Raw genomic sequence first — 27637 nt, 5'->3', positions numbered from 1 at the left:
TGCCTCACCCGCTGAGTTTCTCCAGTATTTTTGTCTGCCCCCCCATTCTCCAACGGTGCCTGGATCTGAGATAAAGGGCTCACCGCCACACAGTGCCACTCACCCCCTAGCAGTAATCTCTCCCAAGGGGCGTACCACATGGAACGGGAGTTAATTCTGCTCCTATCACTGATGAACTCGGTACAGGTCCAACAACAATTTTCCAGCAACTGCTTGTCCAGCACCTCCTTCAATCCGGACAAAACTCCGAGAGTGAGCTTGAAATCCCCCCCCCCCCCGAAAAAGTAGCCCCAGGCCGGGCGAGGCAATAGACAATAGGTGCAGGAGTAGGCCATTTGGCCCTTTGAGCCAACACCGCCATTCAATGTGATCATGGCTGATCATCCAACTCAGTATCCCATCCCTGCCTTCTCTCCATACCCCCTGATCCCTTTAGCCACAAGGGCCACATCTAACTCCCTATTAAATATAGCCAATGAACTGTGGCCTCAACTACCTTCTGTGGCAGAGAATTCCACAGATTCACCACTCTCTGTGTAAAAAATGATTTTCTCATCTCGGTCCTAAAAGACTTCCCTCTTATCCTTAAACTGTGTGACCCCTTGTTCTGGACTTCCCCAACATCGGGAATAATCTTCCTGCATCTAGCCTGTCCAGCCCCTTAAGAATTTTGTAAGTTTTTATAAGATCCCCCCTCAATCTTCTAAATTCTAGCGTGTACAAGCCGAGTCTATCCAGTCTTTCTTCATATGAAAGTCCTGCCATCCCAGGAATCAGTCTGGTGAACCTTCTCTGTACTCCCTCTATGGCAAGAATGTATTTCCTCAGATTAGGAGACCAAAACTGTACACAATACTCCAGGTGTGGTCTCACCAAGACCCTGTACAACTGCAGTAGAACCTCCCTGCTCCTATACTCAAATCCTTTTGCTATGAATGCTAACATACCATTTGCTTTCTTCACTGCCTGCTGCACCTGCATGCCTACCTTCAATGACTGGTGTACCATGACACCCAGGTCTCGCTGCATCTCCCCCTTTCCCAATCGGCCACCGTTTAGATAATAATCTGCTTTCCCGTTTTTGCCACCAAAATGGATAACCTCACATTTATCCACATTATACTGCATCTGCCAAACATTTGCCCACTCACCCAGCCTATCCAAGTCACCTTGCAGTCTCCTAGCATCCTCCTCACACCTAACACTGCCCCCCAGCTTAGTGTCATCCGCAAACTTGGAGATATTGCCTTCAATTCCCTCATCCAGATCATTAATATATATTGTAAATAGCTGGGGTCCCAGTACTGAGCCTTGCGGTACCCCACTAGTCACTGCCTGCCATTGTGAAAAGGACCCGTTTACTCCTACTCTTTGCTAATGCTAACATACCATTTGCTTTCTTCACTGCCTGCTGCACCTGCATGCCTACTTTCAATGACTGGTGTACCATGACACCCAAGTCTCGTTGCATCTCCCCTTTTCCTAATCGGCCACCAGTCAGGTCTACTTTCCTGTTTTTGCCACCAAAGTGGATAACCTCATCGGGACGTCCGTGGCTGATCGGCGGGTCAAATTAGCCTCCTCCCCCCCTCCGCAGCCGGGGCTAGTCACGCATTGAATGAGACGGCTAGATTATTTAAAAAATGTTTACACTTTTTATTTCGCTTTTTATCTTGAGACAAACAAGTCTTTAGTTAAAGGCGGGCAGGCCGTGCACGGATAAAGCCCTGGAGATGGCAGGTGTGCACACACACACACACTTGTAGGCACTGTGTACGTTCAGGCAAGTGACTCTGGCTATGCTCTCCCCGTCGCTCCAAGGCATTTTTTTTTTTTTAACGGCGCCAAGTTAGTGCGGTGGTGAAGGAGGTTCCCCGCCCGCTGTGTTCACTTCTTGCAGACAATCAGGACCGCAGAAGGTACCAGACCTGGAAAAAGTCGAGCGCAGTTTAGTTTATTGTCGCGCGAGCTACCGAGGCACAGTGAAAAGCTTTTTTGTTGCGTGCTAACCAGTCAGCGGAAAGACAATGCATGCTTACTATCGAGCCGTAGACACAGAGCGTACAGATACAATCTTGGGCCCCGTATCAAAGTCAATTTTACTCATCACATGCACCCAAAGGTGCAGTGAAATGAATTTGCCAGCAGCGATACACTTAAAAATCTGAGGAAGGATGTGCTGGCTCTGGAGAGGGTCCAGAGTTGGTGAAACCAGGAATGAGTGGGTTAGCATGTGATCAGTGTTTGATGGCACTGGGCCTGTTCTCGCTGGAGTTTAGAAGGTTGGGGGGGGGGGTAAGACCTTATTGACACTTGCAGAGATAGAGTGGATGTGCCCCAACTCGAAACGTCACCCATTCCTTCTCTCCAGTGATGCTGCCGGTCCCGCTGAGTTACTCCAGCTTTTTGGGTCTATCTTTGGATGTGGAGAGGATGCTTCCACTGGTGGGCGAGTCTTGCACCAGAGGTCGCAGACGCAGAATTACGGGCACTCTTTTAAAAAGGTGAGGAGGAACCTCTTTAGTCAGAGGGCGGTGAATCTGCGGAACTCATTGCCACAGAGGGCTGTGGAGGCCAAGTTGGTGGATATTTTTAAAGCAGAGATAGACAAATTCTTGATTAGAACGGTTGTCATGTGGAGAAGGCAGGAAAATGGGATGAAGTGTCAGAGACCCTAGAACTTATGAACTTTAACGAATTGTATGCAAAAAAAAAGTAAAAAATCATTGTACATCTGTAGCTGTGTTAATAAAGGAGCAGGTAGTCAAAAGTGCTGGAGAAACTCAGCGGGTGCTCACCATCTATGGAGTGAAGGAAATAGGCAACCTTTCGGGCCGAAACCCTTCTTCAGACCTGATGGATCCATCATAGAAACATAGACAATAGGTGCCGGAATAGGCCATTCGGCCCTTCGAGCCTGCACCGCCATTCAATATGATCATGGCTGATCATCCAACTCAGTATCCCATCCCTGCCTTCTCTCCATACCCCCTGATCCCTTTAGCCACAAGGGCCACATCTAACTCCCTCTTAAATATAGCCAGTGAACTGTGTGGCCTCAACTACCTTCTGTGGCAGAGAATTCCACAGATTCACCACTCTCTGTATAAAAAATGTTTTTCTCATCTCGGTCCTAAAAGATTCCCCCCTTATCCTTAAACTCTGACCCCTTGTTCTGGACTTCCCCAACATCGGGAACAATCTTCCTGCATCTAGCCTGTCCAACCCCCTAAGAATTTTGTAAGTTTCTATAAGATCCCCCCTCAATCTTGTAAATTCTAGCGAGTACAAGCCGAGTCTATCCAGCCTTTCTTCATATGAAAGTCCTGCCATCCCAGGAATCAGTCTGGTGAACCTTCTCTGTACTCCCTCGATGGCAAGAATGTCCTTCCTCAGATTAGGAGACCAAAATTGTAAGCAATACTCCAGGTGTGGTCTCACCAAGACCCTGTACAACTGCAGTAGAACCTCCCTGCTCTGATACTCAAATCCTTTTGCTTCAGTCCATCAGTCTGAAGAAGGGTTTCGGCCCGAGTTTCTCCAGCATTTTTGTCTACCTTCGATTTTCCAGCATCTGCAGTTCCTTCTTAAACTAAACTGAAACTGACTATGCAGCCGAGGTTGTGTTTCGCCAGATTTGTACATGTGGTTCATCGCATTCTTATGCAAGGTCCCTTGGTTACAAACTGTGTGTTTGTTGAGTACATATCGCAACATAACATTCCTTACAAAACAGATTACGTCTGTAGACAATCTACAATGAATTCTCTCATTGGCAGCTAATCAACCAAGTAGGTAAATCGGGAATGTGTAGGACGGAACTGCAGATGCCGGTTTACACCGAAGAAAGACACAAAGTGCTGGAGTGACTCAACGGGACAGGCAGCATCTCTGGATAGAAGGAATGGGTGACGTTTCGGGTCGAGACACTGCTTCAGGCCTGGAAGATCTGGATTATAACATAATAAAGGGGCATGGCTGTTACCTAACTCCTGAAGGGGCTTCTCCATGTCCTCTTCAGAGAAGACTTTGCGGGGGAAGGACGTCATGAGGTTGAAGTTGTCGGTGTCTTCCTGCTGTTGGAGCTGCACGTACAGCCTGACGGAAGCCAGCTGCTCCCTGCTCTTGAAGGACTGTGTGAGTTGCGTCCCGTCTAGCAAGCGGATCTGTAGCAGGGGGAGGGGGAAGGAGAGAGGGAGGCAGGGAGAGAGGGAGGGAAAGATGGAGAGAGGGAGGGAGGGCGGTAGGATGAGAAGAAGGGAGAGAAGATCAGTCAAAAGCAGGCAGCTCGCAGCTCACACCCCACACTCCTCCCCTCCTCCCATGTGCAACCTCCCACCACCACCACCCCTAGGAACCCAAGTTGATATCTGCCCCTTGATTCGTTTGGGTGTCAGGGGTTATGGGGAGAAGGCAGGAAATGGGGTTGAGAGGGACATACACACACACACACACACGTATTTGCTTAAGGGCCTGTCCCACTGTACAAGGTAATTCAAGAGTTCTCCCGAGTTTCCCCTGATTCGAACTCGGAGAATTACGGTAATAGCCGCACGTAATTACTCGGGGCTCTCGTGGACATTTTTCGCAGTGCTGAAAAAAACGTCACGAGTTACCGCGTTTCCCCGAGTACCTGCCGTTAGCGTTACGAGCCGCTACGGGACATCCACGAACTCCGACGTACCCGCTACGTACATTCTACGTGCTTACCACGAGCTTGATTTTTCGGGAGAGCTCTTGAATTACCTCGTACAGTGGGACAGGCCCTTTAGTTTAGAGATAAAACGTGGACAGGCCCTAGGGCCCACGGAGTCTGCACCGACCAGTGATCCCCGCACATTAACACTATCCTACACACAAACGAGGGAAAATTTATATTTATACCAAGCCAATTCGCTGATGAAACTACATCTTTGGGATTGAGAGGGAAAGATAGATCAGCCATGATTGAATGGCGGAGTAGACTTAATGGGCTGAACAGCCGTATTCTGCTCTTAGATCTTATGATACTGACCTCCGGTGCTGTCTGTGTGGAGTTTGCAGGCCCTCACTGTGACCTTGTGGGAGTCCTCCCATGTTTCCAAGGATGTGCTGGTGGGTTATCTGGCCCCGAGTGCGTCAGAGACTTGGGGAGGAGCCAGCGGGCGGCACGGTGGTACAGCGGGTAGCGCTGCCTGCCTCACGGCGCCGGAGACCCGGGTTTGAACCCGACTACGGGTGCTGTGTCTACGGAGTTTGTACGTCCCCCTCCCCCCGTGACCTGCGTGGGTTTTCTCAGGGAAGCTTCGGTTTCCTCCCACGCTCCAAAGACGTGGAGGTTTGTCGGTTAATAGGCTTGTCATAAATGTAAATTGTCCCTAGTGTGTGAGTAGGCAGGTTGTTCAAGTGTAGATGGGACGTTGGCTAGTGTGGGCAAGTTGGGCCAAAGGGTCTGTTACCACACTGTATCAATCTATGTCTATGAGACAGCAGAGTGGCACAGCAGTAGAGTTGCTGCCTTACAGCGCCAGAGACCCGGGTGCGATCCCGACCACAGGTACTGTCCGTGTGGCGTTTGTACATGAACCCCGTGGGTTTTCTCCGAGTGCTTTGGTTTCCTCCTGCTGTACAAATACTCCTGCTCTACAACGGTTTGTAGGCTAAATTAGCTTGGTAAAATTGTAAATTGTCCCTAGTCTGTGTAGGATAGTGCTAATGTGCGGGGATCGCTGGTCGGCACGGACTCGGTGGGCCGAATGGCCTGTTTCCGCGCCGTATCTCTAAACTAAACTTTGTGCGACTGAGTTTACAGTTTAGTTTCTTGTCACTTGCACAGTGAAAAGCGTTTGTTGCGGCTGCGTGCTGTCCAGTCACCAGAAAGACAATACATGATTACAATCGAGCCACAATCAAAACACACAGGTTTGTCCTGTAATTGCAAACAATAAGCCTCAAAGCTCACAAAGGTTGACGTGAGCAGCAGGTGAACAGGGTGAACTGTGCACCGTTCTGGTTTCATGCCAGTTGCGTTCTTTACCCTGTTGTTTTTCTCCCCACCCTGCTTTCTGGTGCTTGCTTCCACTTTTGTTTCTAACCCCACGCTCTTCCAAGGAAAACAAAGCAGCCCAATATCCCTTGAGCTCATTAATTCTCCCGTCTCCCTCCCGATGCATTCACCAGTCCCTGCATGGTGTGTGTATGCGTGCGTGAGATGTCTCCGTGTGTGTGTGTGTGGGTGTGTGTCTGTGTGCGTCCGTGTGTGTGTCTGTGGGTGTGTGTGCGTGCGTGTGTGTGTGTAGGTACGTACGTGTGTGTGTGTAGGTGCGTGCGTGTGTGTAGGTACGTGCGTGCAGGTTCGTGCGTTTGTGTGTGTAGGTGCGTGCGTTTGTGTGTGTAGGTGCGTGCGTTTGTGTATGTAGGTGCGTGTGTGTGTGTAGGTGCGTGTGCGGGTGTGTATGGGTGTGTCTGTGTGTGTGCGTCTGTGCGTGTGCAGGTGCGTGCGTGTGTAGGTGCGTGCGTGTGTGTGTGGCTGTGTGTTTTTTGTCGGGCAGGTTTGCGTGCGATGCTCGTGCCCAAAATAGGGGGCGAAAAGAAAAGACAATTGCCGCAGCCATCTGACTATTCATTGACGTGAAGGTCTGTGTGTAAACCTTGCACACATCCACGACAGAGACCAGGGATGTCCCCACTGGTTTCACACCCAAGGGACCCAGCCGCAGCTGCGAGATCAACAGCTTTACAGCAGACACAAGGAACCGCATATGCTGGAGGTGGACACAAAATGCTGGAGCAACTCAGTGGGTCAGGCAGCCTCTCTGGAGAAGGAATGGGTGACGTTTTGAGTCGAGACCCTTCTTCAGACTGATCTACACAGATGCTGCAGTCTGGAGCAGAACACAAAGTGATGGAGTAACTCATCAGGTCAGGCAGCATCTCTGGGGAAACAGGATACGTGACAATTCTTTGAAAGTTCCCTACTTGAAACATCGCCTATCCATGTTCTCCTGACTGGCTGAGTTACTCCAGCACTTTGTCTCTTTTTGTCATCTGCGGTTCCTTTGTTTCTCCACCTATCACTTCCCAGGCTTTGTCCTGCCCCTCCTCTCTTCCAGCTTTCTTCACCCCCCCCCCCCCCCCCCCCCCCCCACTTACATTTAGTCTGAAGAAGGGCCCCCAATCTGAAACGTCACCAATGCATGTTCGTCAGAGATTCTGAGTCACTCCAGCACTTTAGAAAGGAGACGAGGAGGAATTTCTTCAGCCAGAGGGTGGTGAATTTGCAGAATTAATTACCACAAATGGTGTTGGAGGCCAAGACATTGAGTATTTTTAAGGCAGAGATCGATAGGATCTTGATTGGGAAGTGTGTGTAAGGTTACGGGGAGAAGGCTGGAGAATGGGGTTGAGAGGGGAAAATAGATCGGCGGTGATCAAATGAATAGAGTAGTCTCGATGGGCTGAATGGCCCAATTCTGCTCCTCTGCCTCATGGTCTTATGGGTGTTGGAGATACTGGAAGGGGCCAGTCACCCGAGAGGGAGAATGTACAAACAAAAATAGACAATAGGTGCAGTGGTAGGCCATTCGGCCCTTCACTGTGATCATGGCTGATCATCTACAATCAGTACCCCGTTCCTGCCTTCTCCCCATATCCATTCACTCCGCTATCTTTAAGAGCTCTAGGTCTCTTTTGAAAGCATCCAAAGAATCGGCCTCCACCGTCCTCTGAGGCAGAGATTTCCGCAGATTCACAACTCTCCGAGTGAAAAAGTGTTTCCTCGTCTCCGTTCTAGATGGCTTGCCCCTTATTCTTATACAGGTGCACAACCTTTTATCCGAAAGCCTTGGGACCAGACACTTGTCGGATTTCGGACATTTTCGGATTTCCGAATGGAAGATTTTTAGCGTAGATTAGGTAGGTAGCGCGGGCGGCTTGAAAAGTCTGGAGCAACTGCCTCCTCCCCGGAGACCGGGGAATCATTGTAAATCATTGCATAAATGTTAGTCAGTTAGTTTGGAGAGATTTTATGTGGTGGTGGTGGGGTGGGTGGGTGAAGGGGGAAAACTTTAATTCTTAGTCCCCTACCTGCACTCCCAACATCGCGGAGCTGGGGGCTCCGTCCGGCCGCGGGCGGCGCCGGTTGTAGCTCCGACCCCGGCAACTCTACCCCTGGCTGCGAGGCGCTCCAAATCCAGCGCCGCCCGCGGCCCCAGCTCCACGAATGTTGGGAGAAGGCGGCCTCCGCGCCCTGGAGCTTACCGCACAGCAACCCGGTAAGGCATTGCCCGCTCCCCACTGGTATCCCAGCACTGCGGAGCTTACTGCACGGCGAGCCGGTAAGGCATTGTTCGCTCCCTGCTGGTATCCCAGCGCTGCGACGTCGCCGACTCCCAACATTTGCGGAGCTGGGGTGGGGGGCGGGCGGCGGTGGATTTGGAGCGTCTCGCAGCCAGGGGTAGAGTTGCCGGGGTCGGAGCTACAACCGGCGCCGCCCGCAGCCCCAGCTGGGAGTTGGCGGCCACAGCTCTGCGGAGCTTACTGCACGGCGACCCGGTAAGGCATTGACCGCTCCCCGTCTCTCCGACCAGGTAGGGGACTAAGAATTAAAGTTTACCCCTTCAACCCCCCCTTCACATAAAAGCCCTCCAAACTAACTGACTAACATTTAAGCAATGATTTACAGATGTTTAAGTGTCTCCCCGGTCTCCGGGGAGGAGGCAGCCGCTACAGTAGTACAGACCTGGGTTGACCGTGGGTCGTTTCGGGTCAAGTTTGGCGCCAAACGCGAACTTTGGTGTGCCGATGACATCCTGGAAAAAATGGCCGGTTTTCGGAGGTTTTCGGTTTCCGGAACACCGGATAAAAGGTTGTGCACCTATACTGTGGCCCCTGGTTTTGGACTCTCCCAACATCGGGAACATGTTTCCTGCCTCTAGCGTGTCCAAACCCTTAATAATCTTATATGTTTCAATAAGATCCCCTCTCATCCATCTAAATTCCAGTGTGTATAAGCCCATTGTACATGAACCCCGTGGGTTTTCTCCGAGTGCTTTGGTTTCCTCCTGCTGTACAAAAACTCCTGCTCTACAACGGTTTGTAGGCTAAATTACCTTGGTAAAATTGTAAATTGTCCCTAGTGTGTGTAGGATAGTGCTAATGTGTGGGGATCGCTGGTCGGCGCGGACTCGGTGGGCCGAAGGGCCTGCTTCCGCGCCGTATCTCTAAACTAAACTTTGTGCAACTGAGTTTACAGTTTACTTTCTTGTCACTTGCACAGTGAAAAGCTTTTGTTGCGGCTGCGTGCTGTCCAGTCACCAGAAAGACAATACATGATTACAATCGAGCCACAATCAAAACACACAGGTTTGTCCTGTCATTGCAAACAATAAGCCTCAAAGCTCACGAAGGTTGACGTGAGCAACAGGTGAACAGGGTGAACTGTGCACCATTCTGGTTTCATGCCAGTTGCGTTCTTTACCCTGTTGTTTTTCTCCCCACCCTGCTTTCTGGTGCTTGCTTCCACTTTTGTTTCTAACCCCACGCTCTTCCAAGGAAAACAAAGCAGCCCGATATCTCTCGAGCTCATTAATTCTCCCGTCTCCCTCCCGATGCATTCATCAGTCCCTGCATGGCGTGTGTGTGCGTGTAGGTGCGTGCGTGTGTGTAGGTGCGTGTGCGTGTCTGTGCGTGCGTGCGTATAGGTACGTGCGTGTGTGTGTGTAGGTGCTTACCCCTTATTCTTATACTGTGGCCCCTGGTTTTGGACTCTCCCAACATCAGGAACACGTTTCCTGCCTCTAGCGTGTCCAAACCCTTAATAATCTTAAATGTTTCAATAAGATTCCCTCTCATCCATCTAAATTTCAGTGTGTATAAGCCCAGCCTCTCCATTCTATTAATAGTGGAGTCAGGGGATATGGGGAGAAGGCAGGAACGGGGTACTGATTGTGGATGATCAGCTATGATCACATTGATGGCGGTGCTGGCTCGAAGGGCCGAATGGCCTACTCCTGCACCTATTATCTATAATATATGACAGTCCCGCCATCCCGGGTATTAACCTGGTGAACCTACGCTGCACTCCCTCAATAGCAAGAATGTCCTTCCTCAAATTTGGAGACCAAAACTGCAGACAATACTCTAGGTGTGGTCTGCAGTGAAACCAGAGCTCTCCGAAATGCCTAGCAATCTTTGAATCTTAAATATAATCCTTATGTTTCACGTTGCTGGCCTTTGCAACGACCCCGCTGAGTTTTGCTCCACTCCGCCCTGCCTTGTTCTCCAAAGTGAAACTGCTCCTCGGCTGGTTAGTTTTGGTTTTGGTTCGTGTCTGGAGCCGAGATTTGTCTGGCAGTGTCCCAGCTCCTTCACCCCCACCGGCACTGCCCCTCCCCAGAGGCTGAACCTTCGTGCCCTGGAGGGTACGGCTTGTGCCGAGCACGTCACCTCCTGCCAGCATCGGGTTTGGAGTCAATTCGGACATTCCACTCTCTCCGGCTGCACTGAGGTGCTATTGTCTGCCAGGGGAAGTAGCTCGGGGGCCATCTTTAAAATGGATGACGGGGTTGAGACCAAGAGGGTTAATGAGTCCACTCAATAACCACAAATGTGTAGCCTCCTTTTGCTCTGGTATTTTATTTAATTCACATGTTTCATCAATAATGTTTTATTATTAATGTTTAATGCTTTACGTGTCGTTCCTAACTGTCACTGTATGTCATCGTCACTTGCGGGCGGAGCACCAGGGCAAATTCCTTGTATGTGAATACTTGGCCAATAAACTTATTCATTCATTCTTTGGTATCCCATTTACCTGCTGACTTTTACAGTCTATAGTTTAAGAGATACAGTGCAGATACAAGCCATTTGGCCCATCAATTCCACGCTAACCAGCGATCACCACTGACACTATCTCCCCCCCACACACACACACACACACACGCACACACTCACGAGGGACAATTTATGATTTTGTCGAAGCCAATTAACCTACAAATCTGCTTGTTTAGTGTCGAGGTACAGCGTGGAAACAGGCCCTTCACCCACACCAACCAACAAGTCCCATCTACACTGGTCCCACCTGCCATATCCCTCCAAACCTGTCCTATCCATGTACCTGTCTTAATTGTTTCTTAAATGTTACAATAGTCCCAGCCTCAACTACCTCCTCTGGCAACTCGTTCCATACACCTCTATCAGAACACCCCCTCATCCTCTTGCGCTCCAGCCTGCTCAACCTCTCCCTGTAGCTCAGACCCTCGAGCAGCAGTGGGTAAAATTGTGTGGTGGCTACAAGGAGGCACAGAAGTAAAGGGCGAAGCACGAGTGAGGTTAGCAGGCAGTTTTATCTCACATGGGGGAGTGGGGAGGAGGAGTCGTTGTATTGTTTAAAGATCTAAATGCTTTGCTATCTCTAAACTTCCTTGCAATAGAAGGCAATGTGCCATCTGCCTTAGGAACTATTGGTTCTGGTTTGTACACAAAGTACAGCCTAGTTTAGAGATACAGCATGGAAAAATGCCCTTCAGCCCATCGATCACCCGTTCACACTAGTTCTGTGATATCCCTCTTTCTCAGCCACTCCCTGCACATGAGGGGCGATTTTACAGAGCCCCAATTAACCTACAAACTTTGGGATGAGGGAGGAAACCAGAGCACTGGGAAGAAACCCATGCAGTCACAGTGAGATTGTGCGAACACCACATAGACAGCACCCGAGGTCAGGATGAAACCGGGTCTCTGGCGCTGTGAGGTAGAGCCTCTACCCGCTGTGCTCCTACTCACAGAATGGTCTTTGAGTTCATACAGCGTGGAAACAGGCCCTTCTGCCCAACTCCCACACACGGCTAACATGTACCAGCTACACTAGTCCCACCTGCCTGCATTTGGCCCACATCCCTCTAAACCTGTCCCATCCACGTACCTGTCTAACTGTTTCTTAAACGTTGCGATTGTAAATATAGCAAGATAGTCTTGCTCCTTATCCTGAGCTGGCAAGGATAGAAACATAGAAATTAGGTGCAGGAGTAGGCCATTCGGCCCTTCGAGCCTGCACCGCCATTCAATATGATCATGGCTGATCATCCAACTCAGTATCCCGTACCTGCCTTCTCTCCATACCCCCTGATCCCCTTAGCTACAAGGGCCACATCTAACTCCTTAAATATAGCCAATGAACTGGCCTCAACTACCCTCTGTGGCAGAGAGTTCCTGAGATTCACCACTCTGTGTGAAAAAAGTTCTTCTCATCTCGGTTTTAAAGGATTTCCCCCTTATCCTTAAGCTGTGACCCCTTGTCCTGGACTTGCCTAACATCGGGAACAATCTTCCTGCATCTAGCCTGTCCAACCCCTTAAGAATTTTGTAAGTTTCTATAAGATCCCCTCTCAATCTTGTAAACTCTAGAGAGTATAAACCAAGTCTATCCAGTCTTTCTTCATAAGACAGTCCTGACATCCCAGGAATCAGTCTGGTGAACCGTCTCTGCACTCCCTCAATGGCAATAATGTCCTTCCTCAGATTTGGAGACCAAAACTGTACGCAATACTCCAGGTGTGGTCTCACCAAGACCCTGTACAACTGCCGTAGAACCTCCCTGCTCCTATACTCAAATCAGGATTATCCCATGGGAGGGATGATCAAGTTTTGGACTTGAGATACAGCACAGATAGAGGCCCTTCGGTCCACCGAGTCCGTGCCGACCACGGACACCAACACTATCCTACACACTAGGGACAATTTACAATTTTATCTGAAGCCAATTAACTAACAAACCCGCACGCCTTTGGAGCGTGGGAAGAAACAGGAGAAAACCCACAATGTCACGGGGAGCACGTACAAGCGGACGCCGTACAGACAGCACCCAGGTCTCTGGCGCTGTGAGGTAACGCCTCTACCCGCTGTGCCGACTGAGCCCACGGGACAGCCGGAGGGTTAAAGGGCTCCCGGTGGTAAAGCACTCACCTGTAGCCTGCATTCATCGTACTCCCTCTTGGCCGATGTTGCTTGGCTAGACTGAGGGAGCGCTGGCGTTGGCTGCGGTGGAGAGACTGTGGCCACGGGACCTCCGCCAAACTGGGGTGGGAGGTGGGAAGAAAAGAGGACACGGTTTAGCGATACAGCACGGAAACAGGCCCTTCGGCCCATCAAATCCACAACTTAGTTTAGTTCAATTTACCGTCACCTGTACTGAGGTACAGTGAAAATATTTTTGTTGCCTGCTATCCACTCTGCAGAAAGATTATACATGATTACAATCGAACCATCGTGTGCAGGTATAGGATAATGGAAATAACATATAATGCAAGATAAACGTCAGTAAAATCTGATTAAAGATAGTCTGAGGGTCTCTAATGGGATGTCAGGAACGCTCTCTGGTTATAAGATGGTTCTGTTAAACCATATAACCATATAACAATTACAGCACGGAAACAGGCCATCTCGACCCTTCTAGTCCGTGCCGAACACATAATCTCCCCTAGTCCCATATACCTGCGCTCAGACCATAACCCTCCATTCCCTTCCCATCCATATAACTATCCAATTTATTTTTAAATTATAAAAACGAACCTGCCTCCACCACCTTCACTGGAAGCCCTGCCTTGGCTTCAAAGCCTTGCCTGGAATAACATGTGGGAAGAAACTGTCCCCGAATCTGGAGGTGTGTTTGGAACTTGACGTGTAGATCCAGTAACCAAGGAGGCAATGCCTCTCCAACCCCCCCCCCACCACACACACACCCCTGCCAAGGAAAGTACATGCATTGAAGGACCTCTACTCACCTTCAGTGCTCTCTCAGCCTTGTCTCTCTCGATCTTTTCTCGAACTCTCTGCCTGAAATAGCGGTGGAAAGATGGAGTCAATGGCGGCGGGTTCAAAAGGGGAGGCAGAGGTTTCACATCAGAGTGCATCTTCAGCCCCCCACTCAACCGAGCCCACTCAACCACAGGACAGATCGGGAGAACTCACGGAGTCTTTTAACCCAGAGGTGGGGAATCGGGAGAGACAGGCCTAAGGCGGGCTTCATAGAATCACACAGCGTGGAAACAGGCCCCACGGCCCAACTTGCCCACCCAAACCAACATGCCCCATCTATACTAGTTCCGCCTGTTCCCAATGTTCAGAACCAGGGGGCCACACAGTTTAAGAATAAGGGGTAAGCCATTTCGAGCGGAAACGAGGAAACACCTTTTTCTCACAGAGAGTGGCGAGTCTGTGGAATTTTCTGCCTCAGTGGGCGGTGGAGGCCGGTTCTCTGGATACTTTCAAGCGAGAGCTAGATAGGGCTCTTAAAGGTAACGGAGTCAGGAGATATGGGGAGAAGGCAGGAACGGGGTACTGATTGGGGATGATCTGCCATGATCACATTGAATGGCGGTGCTGGCTGCAAGGGGCGAATGGTGAGTCTGTGGAATTCTCTGCCTCAGAAGGCAGTGGAGGCTGATTCTCTGGAAGCTTTCAAGAGAGAGTTAGATGGAGCTCTTAAAAGATAGCGGAGTGAAGGGATATGGGGAGAAGGCAGGAACTGGTTACTGATTGGGGGTGATCAGACTTCTTCGAAGGGTCTCGACCAGTAACGTCACCTATTCCTTCGCTCCATAGATGCTGCCTCACCCGCTGAGTTTCTCCAGCATTTTTGTCGACTTTGATTAGTGCGGGTGTCGGGGGTTATGGGGAGAAGGCAGGGGAATGGGGTTAGGAGGGAGAGATAGATCAGCCGTGATTGAGTGGCGGAGTAGACTTGATGGGCCGAATGGGCTAATTCTGCTCCTATCGCTTATGACCCCCCCCCCCCCTCCCACTCCCACCCCCACGGGGTCTGGTTACTTGGCCCGGATGTCCTCCTGCTTCTCCTTGCGCCTGTCCTCGGCGATCTTCTTCATCTCCTCCTCCTGCAGCTTCTGGCGGATGAGCGAGAGCTCCTGGCCTTGTTTCCGCCGCTGTTTCTCCCGGTTCACCTCGTCCTGTTTCTCCCGCTCCTCCCGCTCCAGTTGCCGCTGCTTCATCAGCTCCTCCAGCCTGCGGGGCGGAGAGAGGCCACAAGAGGCCAAACATCAGCATAGAAACATAGACAATAGGTGCAGGAGTAGGCCATTCGGCCCTTCGAGCCTGCACCGCCATTCAATATGGTCATGACTGATCATCCAACTCAGTATCCTGTACCTGCCTTCTCTCCATACCCCCTGATCCCTTTAGCCACAAGGGCCACATCTAACTCCCTCTTAAATATAGCTAATGAACTGTGACCTCAACGGTGACCTGGACTGGTTGAGTGAGTGGGCAGATTGAGGGGGATCTTATAGAAACTTCAAAATTCTTAAGGGGTTGGACAGGCAAGATGCAGGAAGATTGTTCCCGATGTTGGGGAAGTCCAGAACAAGGGGTCACACAGTTTAAGGATAAGGGGGAAATCTTTTAGGACCGAGATGAGAAAAACATTTTTCACACAGAGAGTGGTGAATCTGTGGAATTCTCTGCCACAGAGGGTAGTTGAGGCCACAGTTCATTGGCTATATTTAAGAGGGAGTTAGATGTGACCCTTGTGGCTAAAGGGATCAGGGGGTATGGAGAGAAGGCAGGGACAGGATACTGAGTTGGATGATCAGCCATGATCATATTGAATGGCGTTGCAGGCTCAAAGGACCGAATGGCCTACTCCTGCACCTATTGTCTATGTCTATGTTTCTATGTTACTAAAAAGCCCCTACCTCCGTAGCTGTTCCTTCTTCTCCTCCTCCGATAGCGATGCGTTCTGTTGGATCTGGTTGGAATTCTCTGTGGGAAAGAATCAGATTAGGTGAGCAGAACACTTCACGATGCAGGTGAAGAAGCTGAAGGAAGGGGGGGGGGGGGCTGAAAAAACTGATGGTAGTTTGAAAGCATTGGGCCTGTACTCGCTGGAGTTTAGAAGGACGAGGGGAAGGGCGGCCTCATTGAAACGTACCGAATCGTGAAAGGCCCGGATAGAGTGGATGTACTGAGCTGCTGCCTTTCAGCACTTGCAGCACCAGAGACCCGGGTTCGATCCCGACTACGCGTGCTCTCTGAATGGAGTTTGCACGTTCACCCCGTGTGTCCTCTCCGGGATCTCCGGTTTCCTCCCACACTCCAAAGACGTACAATTTTGAGGGCGAATTGGCTTGGTATCAATTGTCAATTGTCCCTTGTGTGCATAGGATAGTGTGAGTGTGCGGGGACCACTGGTCAGCGCAGACTTGGTGGGCCGAAAGGCCTGTTTCCCGGAACTAAACTAAGTTCCCGAGCCCGTCTGGATTGTCCGTTTTTGCCGGACTAACGAAGGTCACGGCCTCCGAGAGTTGAACGGTGTGTGCCTGGGCAGCTGAAGAGATGGCGATGGGAATGAGCCTGTATCTCTGAAATGAACCACGGGAACGATGGGCGGAGTGTCCTCTTGCTAACTGTGGTGCTCGGGTAACCAAAACCTCGCCGACACTTTCACACTCGCCTTGGAAGGTTAACTCTGCCTCCTCGGCTTCCGATCTCTCCACGGTGCCCAGGACGTCGCCCTGTGGTGGGACGTAGGGTTCGTCCAGATTGGGGTCATCTTCGTGCTCCATTAACCTGGGAACGGGGGAGAGGAGAAGACGGGTATTAGGGTGGAAGCCAGCGGCCCATCGCCACGCCCAACTAAAGGCTCGCGTTCGGTGGGACCAGAAACCCACTCGGCGATCGGTGTAAACCGTGAGAGAGCTGGAGACGTCGGGCACGAGGGGGCAAGGGCGGGTTGAACGGTGAACGGGGGTAGTGCCTCGGTCGGCCACAGGAGGCACCCCCGGGTCACAAAGATGGCCGGGCGAGGAAAGGAGAGACGTCGTTTCACGGACTCAGGCCTTTGGCAACGGCGCCTATAATGGCGGTGCCCGCATCTGTAATACATGGTAGCGGTATTTCACTGCGTAGTTGCACATGTGACAGATAAAACAACACTGACTACAGACTCGTGAAATTCAGAAATCATCCCTCAGCCTCCTGCACTCCAAGGAATAAATTCCAAATCATTCCCTACACAAGTCAGAAATCGGAGGTGCGAAGGGACTTGGGAGCGCTGGTGCAAGATTCCCAAAAGGTTCATTTTTGACGGTCAAGTCCATAGCGAGGAAGGCAAATACAATGGCAGGCATTTATTTCGAGAGGATGAGAATTCAAAAACAGGGATGTATTGCTGAGGCTTTGGGCGGATTGCATTTGTGAGCAGTTTTGGGCCCCATATTTGGGGAAGGATGTGCTGGCGTTGGAGAGGATCCGGAGGAGGTTTACGAGAATGATCCCAGGAATGAGTGGGTTAACGTATGACGTTTATGTTTGAGAAAGAACTGCAGATGCAGGAAAAAAATCAAAGTTGGACAAAAATGCTGGAGAAACTCAGCGGGTGAGGCAGCATCTATGGAGCGAAGGAATAGGTGACGTTTCGGGTCGAGACCCTTTTTCAGACGTGAGAGATGAGTAGCTGAGAGAGAACAAACACTTCCGTACCAGTCCATGGCTTTCTCAATTCCTTGATTCCCTGACAATGCCAACGCCCTTTCCCTGGGAAAAAAACACAAAAATAACATAATTAAAACAAAGCTGAGGCTTTATAAGGCACTGGTCATAGAGTCATACAGCAAGATACAGCGTGGAAACAGGCCGCAGCCCAACTTGCCCACACTGGCCAACATGTCCCAGCTACACTAGTCCCACCTGCCTACATTTGGTCCCTATCTCTCCAAACCTGTCCTAGCCATATAACCATCTAACAATTACAGCACGGAAACAGGCCATCTCGGCCCTACAAGTCCATGCCGAACAACTTTTTTTCTCTTAGTCCCACCTGCCTGCACTCATACCATAACCCTCCATTCCCTTCTCATCCATATGCCTATCCAATTTATTTTTAAATGATACCAACGAACCTGCCTCCACCACTTCCACTGGAAGCTCATTCCACACCGCTACCACTCTGAGTTAGACCATGTATCGGTCTAACTCAGGGGTGGGGAACTTTTCCATGTCAGAATGCCGCATTAAGTTAGCTGTAATTTAATGAGGCCACATCCAAAAAACTTCAATTAGATATAGGATTATTATTTTTTTTAAATCTTCTTTTACTCTTTGGGTATTTTAAATACGTTAATTTGCAGATTAAACTAAAAATAATAAAAGACAAACAAAAACATATTAATAAAAATAAAAGGATTTGTACTACAAAATTTGGATTCATTCAAAAGGCCGCACACAATGGCCTAGAAGGCCGCATGCAGCCTTAAAGCCACAGGTTCCCCACCCCTGGTCTGTTTCTTAAACGTTAGGATGGTCCCTGCCTCAACTACCTCCTCTGGCAGCTTATTCCATATGCCCAGCACCCTTTGTGTGAAAAAGTTACCCCTCAGATTCCTATTAAATCTATTCCCCTTTATCTTAAAACTTGGTCCTCGATTCACCTCTGGGCAAAAGACCGTGCGGGTCCACCAGATCTATTCCTCTCGTGACTTTGTACACCTCTATAAGATCACCTCACCCCCCTGCGCTCCAGGGAATAGAGACCCAGCCTGCTCAACCTCTCCCTGTAGCTCACTAGTGCCCGGGGGGAGGGGGTGGTACGGGAGGGAAGGGAAGAATTGACAAGGGAGTTACGGAGGGAGCGGTCTTTGCGGGGCTATTCTTCAGATTCATTGTTATTGGGGGGAGGAGGGGGGAGGGGGAAGAAAGCTGGGAAAGAGGAGGGGTGGTGGGACAAAACCTGGCAAGTGAAGAAGGGTCCTGACCCGAAACGTCACCTGTCCACGTTCTCCAGAGATACTGCCTGACCCGCTGAGTTACCCCAGCACTTTGTGCCCTTTCACCCAGTAGGAACCGCTAGGAGGGAGGGAGGGGACTATGGGAAGAGCCAACTAACGCAACAGAACGGACAGAAACGTGGCCTCCCGTATGAAACGTGGCCTCCTGTCCGGGGTACGGCAAGATTGGGAGCGCTTACGCTCTGTTCTGGGAGAATCCCATCTCCATCATCGATTCCAACGCATTCATCTCGGTCATCTCCTGCAGTCCGGATCAAGAAGATAATCTGTGAGGGAAGTACAGAGCAAATTAAGCATCAGATCCTAAGAATTGGCCAGATGTACAGAGAGCATACTCAACATATGTGTAGGAAGGAACTGCAGATGCTGTTTACACCTGCAGAGAGTAGTGCGTTCGGCCAAACGCACTATGGGAACTTCACTCACCCCCCTGCAGGAACTAAACAGGAGGTGCAACTCCAGAGCAAATAAAATCATGGGAGACCCCTTCCATCCCCTGCAACGGACTGTTCCAGCTGCTACGGTCAGGCAAACGCCTCCGTTGCCATGCGGTGAGAACGGAGAGGTTGAGAAGGAGTTTCTTCCCAGAGGCAATTCGGACTGTAAACGCCTATCTCACCAGGGACTAACTCTACAGAACGTTTTTCCTTCCATTATTTATTATGTAAAAGAATATGTGTGTTATGATTGTGTTTATAATTTGTTTGGTTGTTTTGTTGTTTGTCTTTTGCACAAAAGTCCGCGAGCATTGCCACTTTCATTTCACTGCACATCTCGTATGTGTATGTGACAAATAAACTTGACTTGACTTTACACCGTAGACACAAAATGCTGGAGTAACTCAGCGGGACGGATCCTAGATTGTTATGGGCTTGGACACGCTAGAGGCAGGAAACACGTTCCTGATGTTGGGGGAGTCCAGAGCCAGGGGCCACAGTTTAAGAATAAGGAGTAAGCCATTTAGAACGGAGACGAGGAAACACTTTTTCTCACAGAGCGTTTGTGAGTCTGTGGAATTCTCTGCCTCAGAGGGCGGTGGAGGCAGGTTCTCTGGATGCTTTCAAGAGCGAGCTAGATAGGGCTCTTAAAAATAGCGGGTCAGGGGATATGGGTAGAAGGCAGGAACGGGGTACTGATTGGGGATGATCAGCCATGATCACATTGAATGTGATCGAAGGGCCAAACGGCCTACTCCTGCACCTATTGTCTATTGACAGGCAGCATCTCTGGAGAGCAGGAATGGGTGACGTTTCTGGTCGAGACCCTTCTTCAGACTGAGAGGCGGGGGAGAGGGAAACTAGTGATACGGAAGAACATGTAAGGTGTGAAAAGGACAGATCAAAGCAGACGACGTTCAAAGAACTGTACAAATGTTCATTGTTGACAATGGGGAAGTTGACAACGAGGCATGCAAACAGTAAAATTAATCAAGAGGACAGTGAAACCAGTCGGAGAACTCGGGTGGGGGAGGGATGGAAAGAGGGAAAGCAAGGGTTACTTGGAGTTAGAGACATCAAACTCCTACCGCTGGGTTGTAGGTACACAAAATTGCTGGAGAAACTCAGCGGGTGCAGCAGCATCTATGGAGCTGTCTACTCCGCTGGGTTGCAAGCTGCCCAAGCGAAATATGAGGTGCTGTTCCTCCAATTTGCGTTTGGCCTCATCCTGACATTGGAGGCGGCCCAGGACAGAAAGATTAGTGTGGGAATGGGAGGGGGAATTACAGCATTTGGCAACCAGGAGATCAGGTAGGTTTACGCAGACTGAGCGGAGGTTGGTTGGCGAACCGATCGCCCAGTCTCGCCGATGTACGCGAGTCCACACCTGGAATAACGGACATGGCTGATAAGGTTGGAGGAGGTGCAAGTGAATGAAGTCACTCTAGTCGTTCACTGTTATCCTGGCGAGTTCCATTGTCTGTATAACTTGTTTTCACTTAGCACACAGCTAACAATGGCCAGTTTCCATTATCATTGTTACTTTTTTTGCTTATCTTTCGTTCATTTGTTCTATATCTCGCTGCATCCCCGACTCTCAGTCTGAAAAAGGGTCTCAACACTGCCCAGTCCATCATCGGCTCTGACCTCCCTACCTTCGAGGGGATCTATCGCAGTCACTGCCTCTAAAAGGCTGCCAGCATCATCAAGGACCCACACCATCCTGGCCACACACTCATCTCCCCGCTACCATCAGGTAGTTACAGGAGCCTGAAATCTGCAACATCCAGGTTCAGGAACAGCTTCTTCCCCACAGCCATCAGATTATTAAACACAACTTCAAACAAACACTGAACTATAACAGCCTATTGCACTTTATCTGTTTATTTATGTGTGTATATATATATATATATTCCATGGTATATGGACACACTGATCTCATCTGTATTTATGCCTACAATATTCTGTTGTGCTGCAGCAAGCACAAATATCATTGTCCTATCTGGGACGCATTACAATAAACTTGCTTGACTTGACCAGAAACCTCACCGATTCCTTTTCTCCAGAGATGCTGTCTGACCGGCTGAGGCAATCCAGCTTTTTGCGTCTTATCATCAGCCTAATTTGATGATAGAAACATAGAAAATAGGTGCAGGAGGAGGCCATTCGGCCCTTCGTGCCAGCACCGCCATTCATTGTGATCATGGCTGATCGTCCCCTATCAATAACCCGTGCCTGCCTTCTCCCCATATCCCTTGACTCCACTAGCCCCTAGAGCTATTCAGATTCAGATTCAGATTCAATTTTAATTGTCTCAGTACAGTACAGAGACAACGAAATGCATTTAGCCTCCCCTTGAAGAGCGACATAGCAAACGAGGGAATAAAAAAATCTAACTCTCTAACTCTCTCTTAAATCCATCCAGTGATTTGGTCTCCACTGCCCTCTGTGGCAGGGAATTCCATAAATTCACAACTCTCTGGGTGAAAACGTTTTTTCTCACCTCAGTCTTAAATGACCTCCCCTTTATTCGAAGGCTGTGTGGCCCCTGGTTCTGGACTCGCCCAACATTGGGAACATTTTTCCTGCATCTAGCTTGTCCAGTCCTTTTATAATTTTATATGTTTCTATAAGATTTGCCCCTCATCCTTCTAAACTCCAGTGAATACGAGCCTAGTCTTTTCAATCTTTCCTCATATGACAGTCCCGCCATCCCAGGGGTCAATCTCGTGAACCTATTCAATTACAAGGATGTCCTTCCTCAAATTAGGAGACCAAAACTGTACACAATACTCCAGATGTGGTCTCACATCACAAGAGACATCTCTTGTGTCCTATGATCTCAGTCCTCAACTCCAACGTGGAAACAGGCAACTAACTAGAGGGGACTCGAGAGACTGCAGATGATGGAATCTCATGCACAAAGCAATCTGATGGAGGAACTCGGCACGTCAGGCAGCATCTGCGGAGAGGTGGTGAATCTGTGGAATTGATTGTCACAAATAAAAAAACACAACACGAGCAAAATGAGTGAAAATCTCAGTTTTTAAGATAAATTGGTCAAATATTGGTCACACATATGAAGTGCTAAACTATTATCTACCTCTTTAGTGACCCTTGGACTTTGATCAGACTGTGCTTGCCTTACCTTGCACTAAACATTATTCATTTATCATGTATCTGTACTGTAATGGCCCAATTGTAATCATGTGTTGTCTTTCTGCTGACTGGATGGCACGCAACAAAAGCTTTTCAATGCAGCTCGGTACATGTGACAATAAACTAAACTGAAACTGAATCTCTTGCCCAGAGTTGGGGAATCGAGAGCTAGAGCACATGGGTTTAAGGCGAGTGGGAAAAGATTTAATAGGAACCCGAGGGGTAACTTTTTCACACACAGAGTGGTGAATCTCTGGAATTCTCTGCCACAGAAGGTAGTTGAGGCCACAGTTCATTGGCTATATTTAAGAGGGAGTTAGATGTGGCCCTTGTGGCTAAAGGGATCAGGGGGTATGGAGAGAAGGCAGGGATGGGATACTGAGTTGGATGATCAGCCATGATCATATTGAATGGCGGTGCAGGCTCAAAGGGCCGAATGGCCTCCTCCTGCACCTATTTTCTATGTTTCTATGTTAAAGGGTGGTGGGTGTTTGGAACGAGCTGCCGGAGGAGATAGTTGAGGCTGGGGCTATCACGTTAGACAGGTACATGGATAGGACAGGTTTTGGAGGGATATGGACCAAACACGGGCAGGTGGGACTAGTGAAGATGGGACATGTGGCTATTGTGGGCCGAAGGGCCTGTTTCCACGCTATGTGACTGCATATTCTGGCTATTTAAATCACAGAATGTATTGCTTAGGGGAACTGTACAGCAACTTTTCCCCCAAAAAACTAAAAATATTTTGATCAGAAACACACAATTGTTTGCTTTCCCAATTTTAAACCATGGGATGTGGAGAAAAAAAATATATAGTTGTTGCTTCCTGGTTTCATCACCAACTTTGGCCCAGGTTTCGAGTGCTCCCTCTCCCCAACCATCACGACAAGCCTAGCGGCTCGGGCCTACTTACACCGCTGGATCCGCGGTCTTTCCTACGCGCTGCGGCCGGCTGAAGGCGCACTCTGGCCGGGGGCGAGCGTTCAAATTGCAGTCGCTGTGTCCCGAGCGAGAGGGATGGAGGAGGGGGGGGGAGCTGGCGGTCGGACGATGTCTGTGTGCCGGCTCGATCCGAGGATGGTGCTCGTTGTTTTTCGCCGCTGCCGGCTTGTTCTTCGCTTCTTCCTCCTCTAGCATCAGCGGCGGGCGCCGCAGACAACGAGGAGGCGGAGCCGTCAATCACCCGGGCCGGTGGGCGGGGGCCTCGACTGCCAGTCACGGGATGGGGGCGGGGCGGATGACGTCGGACGCGTTGGGAATGGGCGGGGCGTGTGACGTCGATAGTCGGGGCGGGGCGAATGACGTCAGACACGGTGGGGAATAGGCAATAGAGGAGAGGCCATTCGGCCCTTCGAGCCAACAATACAATATTGTAATTGTAATTGTAATTGTAAATCTTTATTGTCATTTCCTGAGTATTCGCATACTCAGAGGAAACAAAAAAACGTTTCTCAACCAGTGTCCATTCAGTTTTCGTTAAAAAATAAATAGCAATTAAAGTTAAAATACATGTCATGAACAATTTAACCCTCTAATAACATTCAATAACATTCAACAGCCGTTCCGACCGGCAGCGGGGTGTTTGTGCGCGATACTTGGCAGGGGGGAAAGTTCATTTAACAGTCTTATAGCCTGTGGGAAGAAGCTGAGGAGCATCCTGCTGGTTTTGCAGCTGATGCTCCTGTATCTCTTCCCAGATGGGAGGATGGTGAAAAAGTCATGCGATGGGTGGTAAGGGTCTTTGATGATGGAGATGGCTCTGTTGATGCATCTCTTCTTGTATATGTCCAGCAGGAAGGGGAGTGGAGCACCAATAATCCTGCTTGCGGTCTTCACTATCCTGTCCAGTTGGTGCCGTTCGTACGCCTTGCAGCTCCCGAACCAGGAAGTGATGCCGTATGTCAGTGTGCTCTCAACAGTCCCCCTGTAAATGTGATCATTCAATATACAATACAACGGTTTATTTGTCACATTGCACAAAAAGTGCAAGTGAAATGATATGTCAGCAGCGATACAATGATAAAGGGCACACACAAAAACACAATAAAATTTTAACATAAACATCCACCACAGCATTCATCACTGTGGTGGAAGGCACACAATTTGGCCAGTCCCAATGTGATCATTCAATTCAATTCAACTTTAATATCATCGCACAAATACAAGTATGAGTACAACGAAATGCAGTTTTGCGTCAGTCCGTAGTAGTTGTGCATAAAGAAATTTTAAAAAAGAATAGAAAGAGAGAAGATACAGAATTACCCCTTGGACCCACAATACCTCTACTCTGATCAAGAAGGCTCACCAGCGTCTCTTCTTCCTGAGGAGACTGAAGAAGGTCCATCTGTCTCCTCAGATCCTGGTGAACTTCTACCGCTGCACCATCGAGAGCATCCTTACCAACTGCATCACAGTATGGTATGGCAACTGCTCTGTCTCTGGCCGGAAGGCATTGCAGAGGGTGGTGAAAATTGCCCAACGCATCACCGGTTCCTCGCTCCCCTCCATTCAGTCTGTCCAAAGCAAGCGCTGTCTGCGGAGGGCGCTCAGCATCGCCAAGGACTGCTCTCACCCCAACCATGGACTGTTTACCCTCCTACCATCCGGGAGGCGCTACAGGTCTCTCCGTTGCCGAATCAGCAGGTCGAGGAACAGCTTCTTCCCGGCGGCTGTCACTCTACTCAACAACGTACCTCGGCGACTGCCAATCACCACCCCCCCCGGACACTTATTATTATTTATTCAAATCGTTTGCTATGTTGCTCTTCCAGGGAGATGCGAAATGCATTTCGTTGTCTCTGTACTGTACACTGACAATGACAATTAAAATTGAATCTGAATCTGAATCTGAGAATAATTTAAAAAAAAAAAAAAATGGCTGATCGTCCCCAATCAGTACCCCGTTCCTGCCTGGCAATCAGTCACCTGATTCTGCGGCTTTGCATTGACATTTCAATAACTCTGGCACTGGCCACTCAAATCAGCTGCCCTGGACATTTTAACATAGAAATAGGTGCAGGAGTAGGCCATTCGGCCCTTCGAGCCTGCACCGCCATTCGATATGATCATGGCTCATCATCCAACTCGGTATCCCATCCCTGCCTTCTCTCCATACCCCCTGATCCCTTTAGCCACAAGGGCCACATCTAGCTCCCTCTTAAATATAGCCAATAAACTGTGGCCTCAACTACCTTCTGTGGCAGAGAATTCCACAGATTCACCACTCTCTGTGTAAAAAATGATTTTCTCATCTCGGTCCTAAAAAGACTCTTATCCTTAAACTGTGACCCCTGTTCTGGACTTCCCCAACATCGGGAATAATCTTCCTGCATCTAGCCTGTCCAACCCCTTAAGAATTTTGTAAGTTTCTATAAGATCCCCCTCAATCTTCTGAATTCCAGCATGTACAAGCCGATTGTTTTTTACTGTATTTTAATGTTGCTGTTTTACCTGCTTTTAACTATTTATACTGTTTCATCAGGGACTGGATTGTTTATATTGTTATTATGTGTGGAATGTTTTAAGTTTCATGTGCGATGCTCCGGTATTCCCTGGGAAACATCTTCTCATTTTGCACTGTACAACTGTTGCTTTGCAAGATGACAATAAAGGTTGATTTGATTTGATTTGATTTGATTATTCCCTGACTCCGCTACCTTTAAGAGCCCTATCTAGCTCTCTCTTGAAAGTATTCAGAGAACCTGCCTCCGCCGCCCTCTTGAGGCAGAGAATTCCACAGACTCACAACTCTCTGGGTGGAAAAGTGTTTCCTCGTCTCCGTTCTAAATGGCTTACCCCTTATTCTTAAACTGTGGCCCCTGGTTCTGGACTCCCCCAACATCGGGAACATGTTTCCTGCCTCTAGCGTGTCCAAACCCTTAATAATCTGATATGTATCATAAAGATCCCCTCTCATCCTTCTAAACTCCACGTGTACAAGCCCAGCCGCTCTATTCTCTCAGCATATGACAGTCCCGCCATCCCGGGAATTAATCTGGTGAACCTACGCTGCACTCCCTCAATAGCAAGAATGTCCTTCCTCAAATTAGGGGACCAAAACTGCACACAATACTCCAGGTGTGGGCTCACCAGGGCCCTGTACAACTGCAGGACCTTTTTCCTCCTATACTTGACTCCTCTTGTTATAAAGGCCAACATGCCATTAACTTTCTTCACTGCCTGTTGGACCTGCATGCTTAATATAATGGTCAAGGCGTGTGACGTCGATCATCGGGTGTGGGCGGGGTGGATGACGTTGCTGCTGGGAATGGGCGGGTCCTGTCCGTCAATCATTGGTAGTAGGCGGGGCGTATGATGTCGGTCGTTGGGCGTGGGTGGGTCTTGGCCGTCAATCACTGGGAGTGGGCGGGGCGCATGGCGCCGTTCGCTGGGATGTCGTTCGCCGGGAGTGGGCGGGTCTTGGCCGTCAATCACTGGGAGTGGGCGGTGCCAAAGACCAGTTGAGGTGGGCGGGGCTCCTCCATCTGTCACCGCCCCCGTCCACCTCCAGGGCAACAGATGTGTCAATCAGCCAGTAAAGGAGGGGTGGGGGGGGGTCAGTGGGTACAAGGTCACAAGTGATAGGAGTAGAATTAGGCCATTCGGCCCCTCAAGTCTATTCCGCCATTCAATCACGGCTGATCTATCTATCTATCTCTCCTTCCTAACCCCATTCCAGGTGTCACCATAAGACTAAGGAGCAGAATTAGGCCATTCGGCCCCTCGAGTCCACTCCGCCATTCGATCCTGGCTGATCTAGTACATTTTCGCGAAGAGTACAACAAGGAAACATGCCCTTCAGCTCACCGAGTTCACGCCCACCAGCGATCACTAGCGTACACCTTGGGAAAGCTTGGGAAACCTTGGGAAAGGTTTAATTGGAGCCTGAGGGGTAACATTTTTCACACAGAGAGTGGTGAATCTCTGGAACTCTCTGCCAAGAGGGTAGTTGAGGCCAATTGGCTATATTTAAGAGGGAGTTAGATGTGGCCCTTGTGGCCAAGGGGATCAGAGGGTATGGAGAGAAGGCAGGTACGGGATACTGAGTTGGATGATCAGCCATGATCATATTAAATGGCGGTGCAGGCTCGAAGGGCCGAATGGCCTACTCCTGCACCTAATTTCTATGTTTCTATGTTTACACTAACAATTAAATTAAGATTGAAATTGAATAAATGTTATTAGCCAAGTATGTATACATACAAGGAATTTGCCTTGGTGCTTTGCTCGCAAGTAATAACACGATATACAATAGACAATTAAAAA

At 49.4% G+C, this 27637-nt stretch overlaps 1 protein-coding gene across 1 annotated transcript; it reads right to left on the bottom strand.

Annotated features, from left to right (window-relative positions):
* Window positions 1-1770: 1770 nt before the first annotated feature.
* ubxn1 (UBX domain protein 1) lies at window positions 1771-23536 on the bottom strand. The gene is made up of 10 exons (XM_055664792.1): window positions 23286-23536; window positions 18956-19042; window positions 17473-17526; window positions 16445-16560; window positions 15687-15753; window positions 14806-14997; window positions 13761-13812; window positions 12943-13053; window positions 3986-4166; window positions 1771-1928 (listed from the first exon to the last, which is right to left on the bottom strand). Exons 2-10 carry the CDS (start codon window positions 19012-19014, stop codon window positions 1888-1890), a joined length of 873 nt encoding a protein of 290 aa, XP_055520767.1. The 5' UTR covers window positions 19015-19042; window positions 23286-23536; the 3' UTR covers window positions 1771-1887.
* Between the last annotated feature and the right edge of the window lie 4101 nt (window positions 23537-27637).

The sequence above is a fragment of the Leucoraja erinacea genome, chromosome 44, assembly GCF_028641065.1.
Source record: "Leucoraja erinacea ecotype New England chromosome 44, Leri_hhj_1, whole genome shotgun sequence".
NCBI lineage: Eukaryota > Metazoa > Chordata > Chondrichthyes > Rajiformes > Rajidae > Leucoraja > Leucoraja erinaceus.
This window is presented reverse-complemented; position numbering and strand designations above follow the sequence as displayed.

Excerpts from the sequence above, each read along its gene's own strand:
- ubxn1 (XM_055664792.1), bottom strand. The coding sequence starts at position 19,014 with ATGACCGAGATGAATGCGTTGGAATCGATGATGGAGATGGGATTCTCC. Across the intron at positions 14,998-15,686 it reads AAGAAGGAACAGCTACGGAG|GCTGGAGGAGCTGATGAAGC; the intron begins GTAGGGGCTTTT and ends TCCGCCCCGCAG. Across the intron at positions 4,167-12,942 it reads ACGATGAATGCAGGCTACAG|ATCCGCTTGCTAGACGGGAC; the intron begins GTGAGTGCTTTA and ends CCCCTGCTACAG.